This window comes from Lynx rufus, unplaced genomic scaffold, assembly GCF_022079265.1.
Source record: "Lynx rufus isolate CCGP_SWC_20201006 ecotype Redwood Valley unplaced genomic scaffold, mLynRuf1.p SCAF_1, whole genome shotgun sequence".
NCBI classification, from domain to species: Eukaryota; Metazoa; Chordata; class Mammalia; order Carnivora; family Felidae; genus Lynx; species Lynx rufus.
The window spans coordinates 139,807,531-139,824,787 of record NW_025814823.1 but is presented as its reverse complement, the minus strand read 5'-3'; the positions used below and the strand labels follow the sequence as shown (position 1 = coordinate 139,824,787).

The 17,257-nt window shown below is 35.6% G+C and overlaps 1 protein-coding gene across 2 annotated transcripts in view; it reads left to right on the top strand.

The window, feature by feature from the left end:
* Window positions 1-17,257, top strand: part of CERT1 (ceramide transporter 1) — a 105,588-nt gene that overhangs the window by 76,224 nt on the left and 12,107 nt on the right. Inside the window, exons 9-13 of one of the 2 annotated variants that reach the window (XM_047088029.1) lie at window positions 3,270-3,356; window positions 5,771-5,863; window positions 6,397-6,474; window positions 13,866-13,961; window positions 16,689-16,821. In XM_047088029.1, the coding sequence (XP_046943985.1) occupies window positions 3,270-3,356; window positions 5,771-5,863; window positions 6,397-6,474; window positions 13,866-13,961; window positions 16,689-16,821 (487 nt within the window). The remainder of the gene's footprint in view (window positions 1-3,269; window positions 3,357-5,770; window positions 5,864-6,396; window positions 6,475-13,865; window positions 13,962-16,688; window positions 16,822-17,257) is intronic. The other variant, XM_047088021.1, reaches the window with a different exon arrangement.

Here is a 17,257-nt window from a genome sequence, read left to right as displayed (position 1 = left end):
AAACATTTAAAAAAAAAGAAAAGAATGAGACGGAACTGGAGGGTATTATGCTAAGTGAAATAAGTCATTCAGAGAAAGACACATCTCATATGTTTTCACTCATATGTGGAACTTGAGAAACTTAACAGAAGACGATGGGGGAAGGGAAGAGGAAAAAATAGATACAAACAGAGAGGGAGGGAGGCAAACCATAAGAGATTTTAAATACAGAGAACAAACTGAGGGTTGATGGGGGTGTGGGGAAGAGGGGAAAATGGGTGATGGGCAGTGAGGAGAGCACTTGTTGGGTTGAGCACTGGATGTTGTATGTAAGCGATGAATCATGAGAATCTACCCCCAAAACCAAGAGCACACTGTACACCCTATATGTTAACCAATTTGACAGTAAATTATATTTAAAAAAAAATGAATGAGTAGTCTGAGTAGAAACTAACCAGGTGAATAGCAAGAATGTTTGCTTGTAGGGGCTGAAAAGGAAAACTTAAAAAAAAAAAAAACAAAAGCGTTTTGCCCACAGGGAAGCTGAAAGACCTTATCGGAGGGTGGAGCCTATTGAGAGGAGGGAGTAGTAAGCCAGGCTTGCAAGGTCTACAGGAATCCTTATATATCCTCAGGCAATGGGTTTTAAGCAAGTGAAAGTTTTCAGATCTACCATTTAGAAAAATCATTCTTGCTCCCTGCTGTGAGGGTAGTGGATTGAAGTTGACAGCCATTGACTGGCAGCTTCCAAGACTTCAGGCTCGCAGGTGAGAATTGAAGATAACCTAGATTAAGATACAGTAATAGGAACAGACACCAGCGATAAATTTACATATTTAAAATTAGGATTAAAGAGTGTGGTGATTGAATGAAGGGAACTGGAGGTGCATATGAATTTTGAGACATTAACCGGAGGAGGTTTTAAGTATTATTAGATACAAAGATCTAACGCTTAGGTGAGACGTGGATAGATAGGCTGTGGATTTCAGGAATCATCACAGGGCTGAGGCCAATGCTGTGGGGAGAGCAAAGGTAGAACCCTGAGGAACACCCACATTTAAGGGAGTCCAAAGAGGAGTCTTGGATAGAGAGGAATTGGGAAATTAGGAATCCAAGGAGAGAGAACTCTACCAAGATCATCATTAACATGAGAAATGCTGCTAATGGAGCAAGTAAGCTAAAGAGTGGTGTTTCCCACAGATTTAGCAATAAATAGCTATTTTCCTTGGTAAACATGATGAGTTAAAATGGTTTTTTTAAGTTGTTTTTTTAATAAAGTAAATTTTATTCCAGTTACTGTAGTTCTCCCTTACATGTGCCATCAAAGGAAAGATGTACCTGTCTTATTTGCCCATTTCACTTATCAAAGTAGAATTTTTTAATGCTATAGTTCCCAATTAGTAGACTCCTGAGACTGAAGTGATTGCATAGATTGAATGAGCATTAAAATTTTTCAAGTGTAGATGTGGTTATGATCAATAGAGGTTTTAAAAGCATTAGGAAATATGTTTGAGTTCAGAGTAGATTTTGGCTATTTCGTATTTTTCTTACATCAAGCAAAGTTACACTGCTGTTACTTGAATGTCGGAAATGTTTGGACTTATAAAGGGAATCCTGTAGGAGAGAGGCCTCTGGAGTGTTGTTACTATTCTTGTTGGCGATCCAGCTGGTCGTTTGATGGCTGTGTTCACTTAATGGTAATTCATTGAAATTTGCACTCTTTGTATATTGTAGCTGAATAAAAAGTTTGTGTGTGTGTGTGTGTGTGTGTGTGTGTGTTTAACGTGGTTATGAGGGAGCCTCATAGCTCTAAAAGAACTAGTGCATTAAATCGGGGCGCCTGGGTGGCTTGGTCGGTTGAATGTCCGACTTTGGCTCAGGTCATGATCTCGCAGTTTGTGAGTTCGAGCCCCGTGTCAGGCTCTGTGCTGACAGCTTGGAGCCTGCTTTGGATTCTGTATCTCCTCCCCTCTCTGCCTTTCCCCTGCTCATGCTCTCTCTCTGTCTGTCCATAATAGATAAACATTACAAAAATTTAGAAAAAACAAAACAAAAAACTAGTGCATTAAATCAAGATGTCTCATATGCCTGTGACAAGTGACAAGAGCATTACACCGTGTAGTTCCTCCCACCCTTTTTGCGTTGGCCCCAGGTGGTGTCACGTTGCTAGGTTAGGAACTTTCTAATGGGATAGTGATGGCCTAGGGTAATCATTCTAACTGAAAAAACTCCAGACAGACCAGCAATTATTCATGTGTCTTACTTTGGATATTTAAAAATTTAGGGAACCTTAAACCCAGCCTACCTTTTCAGCCTCAGCTTTTCCCCTAATATGAAGCTATTGTTCCGCTTACAGTCCACTCACTTGTTTCGTGTCAGCAGGAACATACTGTGCTTATTTCTGTTTTCTATTATTCTTTGTACATTTGATACAGCTGAGGTTCCAGTTGCATGAGAATCGGTTGGAGAACTTATTAAACATACATATTCCTGGCTTCACCCAAGATCCACTGAAAAGTAATTTCTGCATACGGGGACTAAGAATTTTCCATTTAACAAGTTCCCAAGGCAGTTTCCTACCTGATTGAGAACCACTGCTTTGCCATCTAACCAGGCTTTCAAGCATCAGTTCAGTTTTTCTTTCTTCATGAAATAATAGTCTTTGTTTAGGAAGATGCCCCTCAGAAAACTCCTGTCTGTGCTTGTTATCGGCTATCAATAGATCTTATGTAACTTTGTACTTCCTTTTCTGTGATTTTATATGTTTTCTCTTATCAGGTACTCATTCACAAGTACTCACCTCTGCCACTGTAGCATGAAAGGAGGCATAGACAATTCCTAAATGAATGAGCATGATTATATTCCAACAAAACATTATTTTAATTCCATATTATAATTCTCACATCATGAAATGTTGCTATTTTTTCTTCTCCAGCCACTTAAAAATGAAATTCTCAGCTCAGAGGCCATGCACAAGTAGGCAGTGAACTAAATTTAACTCCAGGGCATAGTTCAGCAACAGCCCTGTTCTAAACTATCACCCTAACACAGTGTTGGTCAGTATACAGCGGGTATATGAATATTGAGTATATGAATTAATTGTGACACTCATGATTTTGCACAGAACATATGTTACTTGTCTTTTGATATTACTTTATATATTAGCTGGTTTATAAATATTTGTCAAGTCACATTTCAACTTTCCTGTAGAGTTAATGCTAGGATTATGAAGGTTTTATATTTTCTTTAATCAACTGTTTTTTTTTTTTTCCTCTCATGTGTTTGAATAGGAAGGTCCAAACAGTCTGATTAATGAAGAAGAGTTCTTTGATGCTGTTGAAGCTGCTCTTGACAGACAAGATAAAATAGAAGAACAGGTATATCTGTTTTTAAAAATTCTAACACACACACACACACACACGCACACACAAAAATTCTAACACTAGGCATTCTTGATGTGTGTTATTTCATATAAATAAAATTTGAAAATTGTGAACCTAATAACCCAGAAAATGAACTGTCTTCACTGAGTCACAGATGTAGAAGAATCTTTACAAGTCACTTCCTTCATTGATTCATTTCTAACCAATGGAAAGGAGACCACTGATTGTTTACAGGAAGCATGAATAATTTACATGAAATTAAATGGAAATATTCCACCTGTTCCCCTTGAAGTATCCAACTTTTATTATCTTTCTATTTAGAACAAGTATATATTTAATCTGAATAAAACAGTCTCTGTGAATTTCTCTTTACCACAAAGTACTGACCATATGAATTCACAAGGAAGAAGACCAAGAATGTATTGTTTTTCTTCTAAATTACTACCATTCCATTTTTATTATTAACTCCTTTAAAGCTTTAACTACCTTCACCTTCAGTTGCTTCCTCACTTTTGACTTTGCTCAGTATTTCATCGTTATCAAATTCGCAACAGACATACCCAGCTCTTTTTGGAAAGTGAAGGAAAACATTTCTTAAATCCTTTAACTCTAGTCTCAGGATTAGTATGATCCTTTGCCTTCTTTTAGTTGTGCAGTAGTGAAGTTACCATATATTACCACTAGATGGTACTTAAGGGTGAATTTTAGTCACTCTTCACAGGACCTTAAGCATCTTGCAAATAAATCCGTAAATGTATCAGTTGTACTACAAATTAACTTGCGTAGATAAGTTGGCTTGTCATTCTTTGTCATTGCTAGGGTAGTCATGACCGTTATGCCCATTTACTGGTTTGTCTCCCTGAGGGTAAATCACCTCCAAGAGTGACATTTTCTTTTCATGTTTATTTTTCATTATTTTTTTTCTAAATCAGTGATAAAAAGGCGTTGTTACATTAATTTATAAAGTATATCACTCATTCAAAAGAGATTATGCAGCATTCAATAAGAGTGGAAACTTTCAGGTCCTAAATGAGCTCCATATTTGTACGCCTAAAGTGTAACCTGAAGGAGTATCATTGTGTTTGGCTTTACTTCACCGTGGTGTTTTTTTTATTTTGATTTTGTTTTAAACTAAGTTGTGCTATTTTAGGGAGAGTCGTGTGCTATTCTGGGAGAGTAGGTCGAGACAACTTCAGTCTGAGTTTTGTAAATGACTAACTATGTAGCTGTAAACTTATCACTTAAATTCTCTGGGCCTTGGTCTTCTAATATGTAAAACAAAGAGTTACACAAGATGATTCAAATTCTCTCTTCTGGCTCCAAAATGCTACTCTACTGGATACTAATGCAGTGGTTGAGTTGGAGTTTAAAAGGATCGATGAACACTTTTGTAAATTTTGAAAGAAAAATATTCATGGGACTATTTAACTTCAGTCTGTTGTTGACACTGTGGTAGATACGCTACAAAATAGGTCATTAAACAGACCATGATTTTCCTTGCCTAATAGACATGTTGATATCGCGAAGATAATTATAGTATGGTAATGCTCTAGAGTAGTAAACTTCAGTAATTCATGAAGTGAAGTTCCAAAGATTCAGATCATTAGATATTGCACAGGGCTCTCCACAGCACAGCCACTACTTAGGTATTCTTCAGTGACATTTTTGAGTTTACATTGTTCTATGTTATTTGCCAATATAAGGAAAGATATTTTTAATAAAGTGGTGAATAAGAAATGAGATCTTAGTTCTGTTCAGATAGTGCTGAATAGAAATTACTGCTTGTCTTCTGCATAGTTAGAAGATGAGTACACACACAACACAGCACAGGCTCTGGTACATTATATTTAGTAAATATTGACTAAGTGAGAAGAAACTAGGCAAGCTCAGGAGGAGGAAGCAGGTTAAGTGACAGCTTAACAGGTGTGATACCTTAATGGAAAGGAGATAAGATATCCACGACCTGGTCTTTGGAACAAAACTGAAGCAAACGATGACACTGGTTCAGATGATACAGCTCTGCACATCCCTGATGAAGTAGAATGATTGGAATAATTTGGCCAGAGTTTGAATATAAGAAAATTACTTTAACAGCAGTGTTAATTAAGATTCATGGTAAATAATGCCATGCTGGTATTGGAGAGTCTGACCAGGGGCAGAATCAAAGAACCCATCCCTGGTCAAAGGTGGTACCTATGGCGTCTGAAAGAAGAGACTGATTTAGAATACATGAAGTAAGTGTCGGGATTTGGCAAGGCTTGTACCTTTCGAGTATTTTTGTGATTCAAGTATTTATAAGTACTAAGTGTTCAGTAATTAAATGTTGATAGTTCCAGGTTATATTATCCATTCTCAAGCTACAAAGTACACTTTAAAACCTTCCCACCTAACATTACATGTTTTCTTAGTCACAGAGTGAAAAGGTCAGGTTACATTGGCCTACATCCATGCCATCTGGAGATGCCTTTTCTTCTGTGGGGACTCATAGGTTTGTCCAAAAGGTAAGCTAATGTCACAGCTCACTGAAATTATATATTGTATTGTTCTTCAGTGTGGATGGAACTATCTTGTTGTATAAGGTTTCTCTCTTCTTGAATTTAGGTAATGAGACTTTTGGGTATTTTATGTTTTCTTCCAAACATACATTTTTGTATGTTTTTCCTCCAAAATGGTTAGAAATCATCTTCTGAATATAATGTTCTTTCTTTTTTCTTTAAGGGGAAAGGGGGGGATGGGGGTGGATAGGAGTGGCTAATCTGATAGTTAACCAGAAGCATAACTAGTTATATTAAGTCACTTTTTTTCTTTGGGGTTAAGTGGTATTATGTTGTATTACTGGAAGCACTGCATTCTTTTTAGAAAGATTTTGGAGCAGAAACCATAATAGGTGCATGAAGTCAGCACTTGCTGCTGAGCCTGTTTCATATGGTGCTTTGTTCTCTCTTTCTTTATCTTGTGTTTGGAAGTTGGTACTGAATGCTCTGTTGTGCCTTTGTTCTGATTACTTGGTTTTTTCTTTGTCTGTCTCTGGTAGCCCTATAGTCGCTCTTCCTCCATGTCTTCCATTGATCTCGTCAGTGCCTCTGACGATGTTCACAGATTCAGCTCCCAGGTACTGTATGAATGTATAGAGCGGACTTGAGTCTTTCCGTGCTATATTTCAGCCTGCTTTCCCAGTTCCTAGATATCTTTCTGTTAGGCCACTTGTTTGGTTTTGAATTTTAAATGGTAACAATAAGCATTTAAAAGGCCTTCCTTATCTACTAAATAGTTCCTCTACTAAATAGTTCCTCTGTCAGGCTTGCATGTGCCCTTTGTATCCTGTACTGTGAATAGCTTGGAATTTTGCCATGGAGGAGGCACTCCTGAAAGATTTCAAATTGAATTGTAACAAGTAGGAGATACCTGGTTTTTAAATACCATGTAGTTTCTTTAGATAGGATTCAACAACTTTGATGAACATGGTTTACAGAGTATGTTATCGCATAAAAGTAGGTTTTAATAGTCTCCCTTTTAATCTCGAGTATCTCATATTTCAACAGGGAAATGTCTTTTTAAATAATATTTGTCTCATTACTATTATTATACTAAGCTCCATTGAACAGATTGTATTTTTGTTATGCAAATTACCCTTGGATATTATAAATTAATGTTCCTTTTCATACACATCATTAAGGATTTAGGGATTTAAGACTGGAAACTACATGCTTGCTGTCTCTACCCTCATAATAATGTCCAAGTATTATCAGAGGAATATTTTTTAGTATCAGCATTCGTTTTTTAAAGTTTTTTTAATCCTTATATCTTTGCCATTGAGCTATGTATCTTTATGGTGGTTGTGTTTTATTGGATTGCATTATGTTATCTTATGTTAAGAAACTGCGCTTTCCCGTCAGAATGACCAAGTGTAAATACTGGTTAGTTGCATGATCTTGGACAATTTTTCTAACTCTTCTGTGCTTCACTTCTGTGATCTAGCTAGGACTGTGATCTGGCTAGAGCCTGGCCTGTAGTAAATGCTAAATAAGTGTGAGCTTTTATTAGTTATTATATAGCTATTTGTTAGCTATTGTTACTATAATAATAACAATTTCTTTGAACTAGTCACAATTTTCCACATTATTTTTTTTTGCTATCAGAGTACAGTTGACCCTTGAACAACGTTGAGATTGGGGCACTGACCCCCCCCTCGGTCAAAAATCCACATATAACTTTTGACTCCCCAAAAACTTAACTACTCACAGCCTACTGTTAATCAGAAGCCTTAAGGAGAACATAAATCGCTGATTAAAATATACTTCTATGTTACATATATACTGTATTTGTTATTAAGAAAGTTGTAGGGAAGAGAAAATACATTTGCAGTCCTGCACTTTATTTACTGAAACAAATTTGCATTCAAGTGGGCCTGCGCAATTCAAACCTGTGATGTTCCAGGGTCAATTGCCTTCCAGTAAAAGTTTTTTAAAAGTCCTAATTTAAAACAGATTTCTTAGTTTATACATATGAATAAAATTGACATTTGTTTTTAACTCTGCAGGAAAGAGGAAAATTAAGTTTAAGACTCAAAATGTATTCTTTGACTTTTGCAGCCTTTTTCTCCTTGAACATGTTTGAGAGATGTATCAGTTCTGCTTCAGAAATCACCTAGAACCAAACTTATTCTAATATTTCTTAATCATGTTCATCCATTTGTGCAAGCTTTTTAAAGGCATATCATATTTGCAATAAATCCGTAACAAAACTAGATAATACTGGGAGGCTTTGGTTTATTCTGCTAAGCTCCACCTTGCATTAAAGTAATAGAGTAAGAGACTAAAGCTCATCAGTACCAGTCACCATTTTTCCTTAAAATATAGGAATACACAAGCTATGAATGAAAACATAATGAGAGCGATAAATGAGTGTTAAGCTACTGATAGGTGCCTAAGAATTAAGGCCTCAGAATGCAGACCTCCGACCCAAGCTGTAGAGCTATAAAACAGCTGAAATTCTTCACGTACAGATGAATATATTACTGAGACTCAGGTGCCCATGTTTTTACCAGACTTTGCCACATTGTAGCATACTTCTTTATATTTTGTGTAACTCATGTATATAAGTTGAGAAAGATCTTCTGGTGCAATTTTTTTAATAGGTGATGCTTGTGATTATTTATAATCTTTTTTTAGCTTTTGATTATTGTACCATTTTACTTATTTATGTATTTAGAAAGAAAGCAAGCAAGCAAGCAAGCACATGCGCCCATGCACAAACAGGGTAGGGGCAGAGAGAAAAGGAGAGAAAGAATCTTAGCCAGGCCCCACGCCCAGCACAGAGCCCAATATGGGGCTTGATCTCAGGACTGTGAGATCAGGACCTGAGCAGAAATCGAGAGCTGGACGCTTAACTGACTGAGACACCCAGGTCCCCCTTATCGCACCACCGTTCTATATGCCAAAAGAGGCAAAATTGAAGAATAATGACTTTGAGGTCTTCAAGTATTTATGGTCCTTGCTAAAGTATCTGTTGTCATTAGCAGATTTGGGCTCTGGCCCTTAACTATTAATTTGGCTTTGCCGTGTGTGTACAAATCTAGGCTTATGACTACTTTGTTCTTGATGAAGTTATATTCATGCTCCTGATTGAGTAGAATAATTAAACATAGAACTGAGAGATGTCCTGAAAATAACTTCAAATAAAATATGTGAATCTCCTAGGAAATTAGTAGCAACACACGAGTCTATCTAATTGGCAGATTTGGAGAAAGAAGTAGCTCTTACACTGTACAGAAAGTAGAAAGAACTTGAATTTATAAGTTGATCTTTTGGATCACATTTATTTGCATATCACAGCAACTATTGATGTCACCTCAAAAATTAAAAAGCAAAAATTAAAAAAATCTTTCTCTATTCGGAAAAAAATATATCAAAAGGTGGGCAATACATCAGGTTAATCATTAGTGGACACTATTGCAACCACGGTTCTGTATAAAGCTCTTTCCCCCCTTTATGTCCACAGCGACACTTTATTATTGTGGTAATTAATTATTTAACCCCCTCCCTGTTTATTGTATAATAATACATGTTAATTTTAGCAGAACTAGAAAATAGAGTAAATAAAATTAAAATATTAGATCACTGTTAATATTCTCATGCATATCCTTTTTCCATGTATATAGAAAATCAGTCACATATTGATTAAGTACACAGACTTTAATAATTGTCTTCCTACCAAAGTAAGTAATTCAGTACATACTATTTTGTGACCAGTGTTTTTTTTTTTTTTTTTAAACATATAATTAAGCCCATCTTCTCACTGGTAAATATGGATCTTTATCTCCTTTTCTGTTGTACAGATGTGTGTACTGGATTTACCTACTCATCTAATATTGAACATTGAGCCTGTTTTCAGTTTGGCTGTATTGTAAATAGTGTTACAGGAGCATCCTGTTAAATACACCATCCTTGTGTGTGTGTGTGTATCTTTGTACACTTACCCAGTTATTTCCTTAGGATACATTCCTAGAAGTAGAATTGTTAGGATAAAAGCCATACACGTGTCTAAGTTTTTGTTGTTTTTTTTTTAATTTTTATTGCCAAACTGTTCATTAAAACAAGTGGAACCAGTGACACTCCCAGGTCAATTTTCTTTTGTTATGTTGACACTGAATATTATAATTCAGTTACTTTTTGCCAGTCTGATAGACTAAAAGTTTTGTTTCTTGGCCTTTTGCATTTCTTCATTGAACTGACAATTTATGTCCTTGTCCATTTTTCCTTTGCGTTAATAGTGCACTGTTAATTTGTTATTAATAAATCATTCTATCCAACAAATCCCTCTATGATTGTAACAATAAGCATAGTTGTATTCCTTCCACATGGGTAAGAGAAAGAGATTGGAGCAGTCTTTGAGCCCTTCTAGAGTCTTGTTCATTAGAGTTTTGATCATTACATCAAAGAGCAGTTTTTGTTTTGTCATCAAAAGGCAATTTTCTTTTAAAATTTCTGTACTGATAATGTTAGAAAAATCCATTTAGTTTCCTCAAATAGCGTACAGAGTGTCTCAAATGGGAAGTGAAAGAAAAGGCTAGAATTGGAGTGCCATCATCTCTTATTTAAAATGTGTTTCATCTCCATTTTTCATAGTTCATTTGCTATGAAGATATTTTGTATGTCATCTCATCATTTTTGACTCTAGGTCCAAAAAAAATCAAGGGCATGATTCCTGAAATTATACTATCTAATTAAAACCAGGGGCGCCTGGGTGGCGCAGTCGGTTAAGCGTCCGACTTCAGCCAGGTCACGATCTCGCGGTCCGTGAGTTCGAGCCCCGCGTCAGGCTCTGGGCTGATGGCTCAGAGCCTGGAGCCTGTTTTAGATTCTGTGTCTCCCTCTCTCTGCCCCTCCCCCGTTCATGCTCTGTCTCTCTCTGTCCCAAAAATAAATAAACGTTGAAAAAAAAAAAAAAATAAATAAATAAATAAATAAATAAATAAAACTAGTGAATACTATTAGAGCAGATGAAACCTGCTTCAATGATTTTGATCCAGTCTTTTAAAGTGATGGCAGATGTTACTAGTAATATTATTTCATAGTAGGGGCACCTTGGTGGCTCAGTTGGTTAAGCGGCCAACTTCGGCTCAGGTCACAATCTCACGGTCCGTGAGTTCGAGCCCCGCATCAGGCTCTGTGCTGACAGCTCAGAGCCCGGAGCCTGTTTCAGATTCTGTGTCTCCCTCTCTCTCTGACCCTCCCCCGTTCATGCTCTGTCTCTCTCTGTCTCAAAAATAAATAAACATTAAAAAAAATTTTTTTAAATATTATTTCTTAGTATATCGAATTTTGAGCCTAATAAAATGGTAAATTTTGCTTGTATTTATCCTTGTCCTCCCAACTTAATGTTTTCCAATCACTTTGGATGTGCAGTCATAACTGAAAACAGTAAACAGATCATTAGGTTAGATTGGAACTGTCAGTGTGGACACAAATGCCTGAGTCACTGCCCCAGTAGTAACATTTACTACTTCATATTTCATTACAGTGAACATGAAATTCTTTATAGTGAGATTTTACCTGTATCACCTCTCTTCTTAATCTCAGTGTTGTTACCTCAAGGAAGATGCCATATGGATAAAGATTCCATGATAAAAGCTTTGCAGAGATTATTACTACAATAATTGGGTACTTCAATTTCTTTCATCTCCTAGAAAGAAGCACAGCACTAAATTCATCTTGTTTATTTCTTGCCCTCTTAAGTCTAGTAAGTGTATAAGAACAAAAGACTGAACACTTTTCCATAGATGCAGTGGTAACTAGGATAGGAATACCATTTTTTCATCTATCTAGAAAGACAATGTTAAATGTGCTTACTGTACATTGTTTTAACTTATGTTACCAGCTGTCAATTTATATTTGTGGAATCTAGTTTTGGGGGGACCAAAACACAAAAACATTATTCCAACATTTGAAGTAATTTGTCAGAATTATCGCCCAAACAAAAACACAGTTACCTGTGTACTTTCCAACACAAGCTTACATGGTACTAAATTTTTTTTTTAAGTAGAACTCTTTTTTAACAGTAAAATCCTTTCATTCTTCTTTCCTAAGTAGTCTATTTGAAGTAGGTCTTATTTCTGGGAAGAAATTTTTTTCTGCCTTTAATCTCATAATAAATATAGGTGTTCTCAACTCTTAGTGTCCCATCTACAAATTACATATTTCATATCTAAAGATTTTTAATATCTTTGGATCTAAAAAGGGTAAGAATTTTTCCCAATCACGATGTAATACAGACAAATGAATCGAGCCAGTGCTATGGTGGTTGTTTGTTTATGCCTACTAATTGGAACTTTCTTTGTTCCTTCCTCTTTGGGAATTCAGTTAAATTTTGTATGTCCTCATAATTTGGAACCCTGCATTAGTCCTCGTTACTGTCTCAGAGCAGATTTCACATTTTTGGAGGCACATAAATTTTTCCATGCAGCCCCTGGAGTTATGTTTTCTAATGGAACCTTTTTAAAACTATAGAATATACTATTAGTTACATTTTTTCAATTTCTTTCAAGTCTGTAGCCCAGTGCCATTCACATTGTTTGGAAGATAATATGTAAAGATATAGAATGTTAAAAAAAATTTTTTTAAGACATAAATGTTATGTTCGTGTTCATCTAGTACAAAAATAGATTGTAGAACCTGAGTATAAAATCTTTATCAAAAACTTTTATGATTATTACCAATGACACTTAAAAGTCATACCTACTTTTAGTAGCAAAAATGCATTCTGAAATCGAGAAAACTTTATGTAGTAAAAGTATATGTCACTGTAACATATTGGTAACATCTTTCTGTGTAGAAAAATTATACCTTCAGCGTTAATAATTTTAGGAATTTTTGCCCCCAAATCATTAATATATTTATTTCAAAAAATAAACCTTGTTCTTGTCTGTATCCCTAATGAGCACAGTAGACTTCATGTAAAATAAGTAAACTTAGGAATAAATTAAGTCAAGTATAATATACATATTTCCAACTCTTTTCATGCCTTCTCTAATGTACTTATTATATAAAACAAAATTATGAGTAAAAGGTTAGAAAATGGAGCTTAGAGAAACCGTCTCTGTAGATGGATAAAGCAGCTCCTTCAGAAACCATCTTTTTATCACTTCACTTCTGTTTCAAAACATGTTTCAAACTAGGAGAGTTTGCAAATAGCACTCACATGAAATCTTACCAATAAATGATTGTGGATTCTGGGAGTGTGAAATACTCAGTTTTATTTAAAGTTTAAGATGTGGAGGAGTAACTGGTGATAGTTAAAAGCAGAGGTTTTATTTAAATTTCAGGAAAAAGACAGTAATTTAAAAGAAGACACTAAAAATTGATTATTTGTAAATGTCTGCATATGTGATTATTAGCATTTTCCCTAAAAGAATGCAAAACAATGAAATTGGAGTCAAGTAAGTAGGGGATTGGTTATTTTTCATTCATAGTAAAAGTGAAGTGAAGTTTATCAGTGAAGTAATAGAAGTTTTTTTTTTATCATTTTGTAGCGAAATCTTGCCATACATATAACAAACTGTTATCTGTGTAGTCTTAAACATAAAAGCACTGGACTAGATTGTCTCTTTGTGCCCCTTTTACCCTTAGTGTCCCATGATTTTATGTGTTAAATAATTATTTCTGTAAGAAAACATTTTCTAGTGAAGGAAGGAACTTTTTTTTTTTCCAGAAAATGCTTATTTTTGCTGACTTGCTGCACATTAGGCCAATATATGTTATATGAGTGAAACGTCTTCCTTCTCTGCATTTCTCCCTCCTGTCATTAACCTGGATATGATATCTGGAATGTGGACTAAACTCTTCAACGCTGTATAAAATCTACTAACCTTTGTGCATTTGGTTGCTCAGCTTTCTAAAAACATCATTTCTAAACTGAAATAAACTGAATACCGTTCTCTTTTAGAGATGATAACATGGCTATTCATTGGATTGGGATTGTTATGATTTTATTTTTCTTTCCAAGGTTGAAGAGATGGTGCAAAACCACATGACTTACTCATTACAGGATGTAGGTGGAGATGCTAATTGGCAGTTGGTTGTAGAAGAAGGAGAAATGAAGGTAATTCCCAGTAAAATGTTAGATTGCTAAATACAGCTATGTTACAGTCATAGTATCATTACTGCCCAGTGATGTGAAAGAGGATAGCATTGTAAAATTCCTTTTAAACAGACTGTTACATATGATCAAAGAAATGTGCAACCCATTCTGTTTTGCCTGGGCCATGGAGAAAATAAATTTGGGGTTTTAGATATGAGCAAATGATAACTAGCTGATGGCTCTCTATTTGGATATTTCTCTTAATTTATTTTTTAATATATTAAATGATGTACCCAGATCACTTTGTTCCCCTTTTTGGTATATACTTCTAGTCCTTTCTCTCACTGCATCTTCTTTCAGTATTTGGAGATGGGTCTGCTAATCTTGTTCATATCCTTAAACACCAGAGAGAGAGAATAGAGCAAGAACAAGATTTAGAGATGGATTCTAAACAGCAGCTGCATTGAATTTTGGATTACCTCGTGCCCAAGGCCATGCTAAAAGATAAAGAGATGTTTAATAAGACTTTTCCAACCTGAAACTTTCATTGGGGAAGGAGGATATTGACTTTTAAAGATACTGTTACTTGTCTCTTTCTGATAATGTATTGAAGAAGAGCACAGATGAGTAGTGAAGAAAATTGGAAAAGAAAGAGTTCTCTGATTTGAAGCAGCTAGATTGTTTTACACTGAGGAGAAGCATTTGAACTATGTGTAGAAATGGAAGCAAAGTTGTGACCAAGATGAGGCAAGGGTCTTTTAGACAAAAAATACAACACAAGCAAAATCTTGAAGACAAACTTCTTATTCAGGAGTTTTGAATAGACTGTATTGACCAGAATTATTCTAGCAATAGAGATACAATATTAAATATATTGGAATTTCTTTTCCTCTTGAATAGAGGACTAATTAAGAAGAAAAAAAGAAGAGACAAGCAATTGAGATAACAAAATGTTAGCTATAAATCTAATAAGCTGAGGGGTACCTGGGTGGTTCAGTCTGTTGAGTGTCCGACTTTGGCTCAGGTCACGATCTCGTGGTTTGTTGGTTTGAACCCCGTGTAGGTCTCCATGCTGATAGCTCGGAGCCTGGAGCCTGCTTTGGATTCTGTGTGTGTCTCTCTCTGCTCCTGGCATTTGCACTCTGTCTCTCTCAAAAATAAACATTAAAAAAAATAATCTGTTACCCCAGACTTAAGCATAATGTTTCTGACATAACTAGATAATCACAGGCCTTCCCCCAAGAGTAAGCCCCAAAAGAAAACCAGGATACATATTCTCTGTAGAGGAAGGGGTGAGCCAAGCCTACCAGTCCTTATTCTGTACTCAACATTCACTTAGGACATTCTCTCCCCCCTTGGGAGGAGAAAGTGAAGGGGTGCAGAGAAACCAGAACCTGATAGTCTAGATGAAGTCCCTCCATGCAGAATGAAGAATAGAGAATAAGTGTTCCTCCAGCCCACATTAGAAACAGAGTGACTGCATTGTGGATAGTGTGAAATAGCCCGACGAGAGAGTAGTCTACTGTCTGTAGCAGTAGGTTAGCCACTGTATACAAAGTAACATTTTATTTTTTTTTTAATTTTTTTTTTTAACATTTATTTATTTTTGAGACAGAGAGAGACAGAGTATGAACAGGGGAGGGGCAGAGAGAGAGGGAGACACAGAATCTGAAACAGGCTCCAGGCTCTGAGCCGTCAGCACAGAGCCCGATGCGGGGCTCGAACTCACGGACCGTGAGATCATGACCTGAGCCGAAGTCAGATGCTCAACCAACTGAGCCACCCAGGCGCCCCTACAAAGTAACATTTTAGGAAGATTAAGCTCATAAGGAAGAAACCAGAGACCAAGTATACCACTTGAGAGGGTCAGGTACATAGTGATGAAAGCCAGCTAAAAGAAGTAACCAATAGTAGAAAAGTCAAGCTGTTGAATAGAAGAGTCAAGAATCTCCTACACGATGAGTAATGAGCTTAATAGCTATGTGAAATGTGAGGGGAGGAGTTAAAAGTCTAAACTTTCCAGTTCAGGTGACTGGAAAATAGCAGTCCCAATAACATGAATAAATGAGCATATAGGAAAAAGTAGTTTGGTGAAGGACATTTTAAAAAAGAAACTGTATGTGAAATGCCTAACAGTATCTGGACCCATAAAGCACTCCATAAATTGAGAGCTAGTTCTTATAATAACATTATTCATTTCATGTTGATGAAATTAACTTCTTGTAAAACTTTCTGAAGTAACCTATAACTTTGAAATAATTAATTTTACTTAGCAGTTTAGGTACACAACTTCAGTATTTAAAGCAAGATAGCATAGATCTTCGTGTCATTTTAGCTTTCAGTCATTGATTCAACAAATAATTGAGAGCCTACTGTGTTTCAGATACTATTTTAGATGCTGGGTCTGAGGCATTGAACAAAACTGCTGTGCATTTGTATCCTTAAGGAGGTGATGTTCTAAACCAGGCTTAGTTTAACAACTCCTGTAATTAGGTGTTCATTGCATGTGCATGTTTTTCATAATTGAAGTTTACCTCAGATTTGTAGTTTTAAGTGTTTTTTATGTGTTGTCTGTGTTAATAATTTGAAATTTAAGATTTTCTTTTAGCAGAATATTTATATTCCATATATAGATTTTCATAAATAAAATTCTAAAAAGCAGCTAAATTTAAAAACCTGCTTTCAGGTTTGTACTTTAGGGGTTTAATTCTTATTTTTTAAACAGGTTTTTAAATATATCCTCTTTAGGTATATAGAAGGGAAGTAGAAGAAAATGGGATTGTTTTGGATCCTTTGAAAGCTACCCATGCAGTGAAAGGCGTTACAGGACACGAAGTCTGCAATTACTTCTGGAATGTTGATGTTCGCAATGATTGGGAAAGTAAGCTACCATTATTAATATATCTTAATATAATTATTTCAAATTTAATATCAAATCCAACCTAGTTTTTTGCATCTCATATACAGTTTACAAAGTCATTGTAGAAAATACCTGGAGAATCTGACAATAGCTTGCATTTACTTTTTTTTTTTAAGTTGCATTTAAATGGAGCATTTTGCTGTACAGAATGCTTCTTGCTATATTATAGCATTTGATCCAGTATTTCAATAATCCTGCATGATAGGTAGGTAAAAAAAAAAAAAAAAAAAAAATAGGTTAAGTGACTTGTCAGAAGCTACAGAGCCTAGTTAGTGGAAAGACTGGGACTAAAATTAAAGGTTTCTGTTTTATCATCTGCTTTTCCAGATTGTTTTGTGTCCCTTGTAAACCCTGGATAAATCCTGCTGTGGTCTGTTGAGAGTTATTCTTGGAGTGT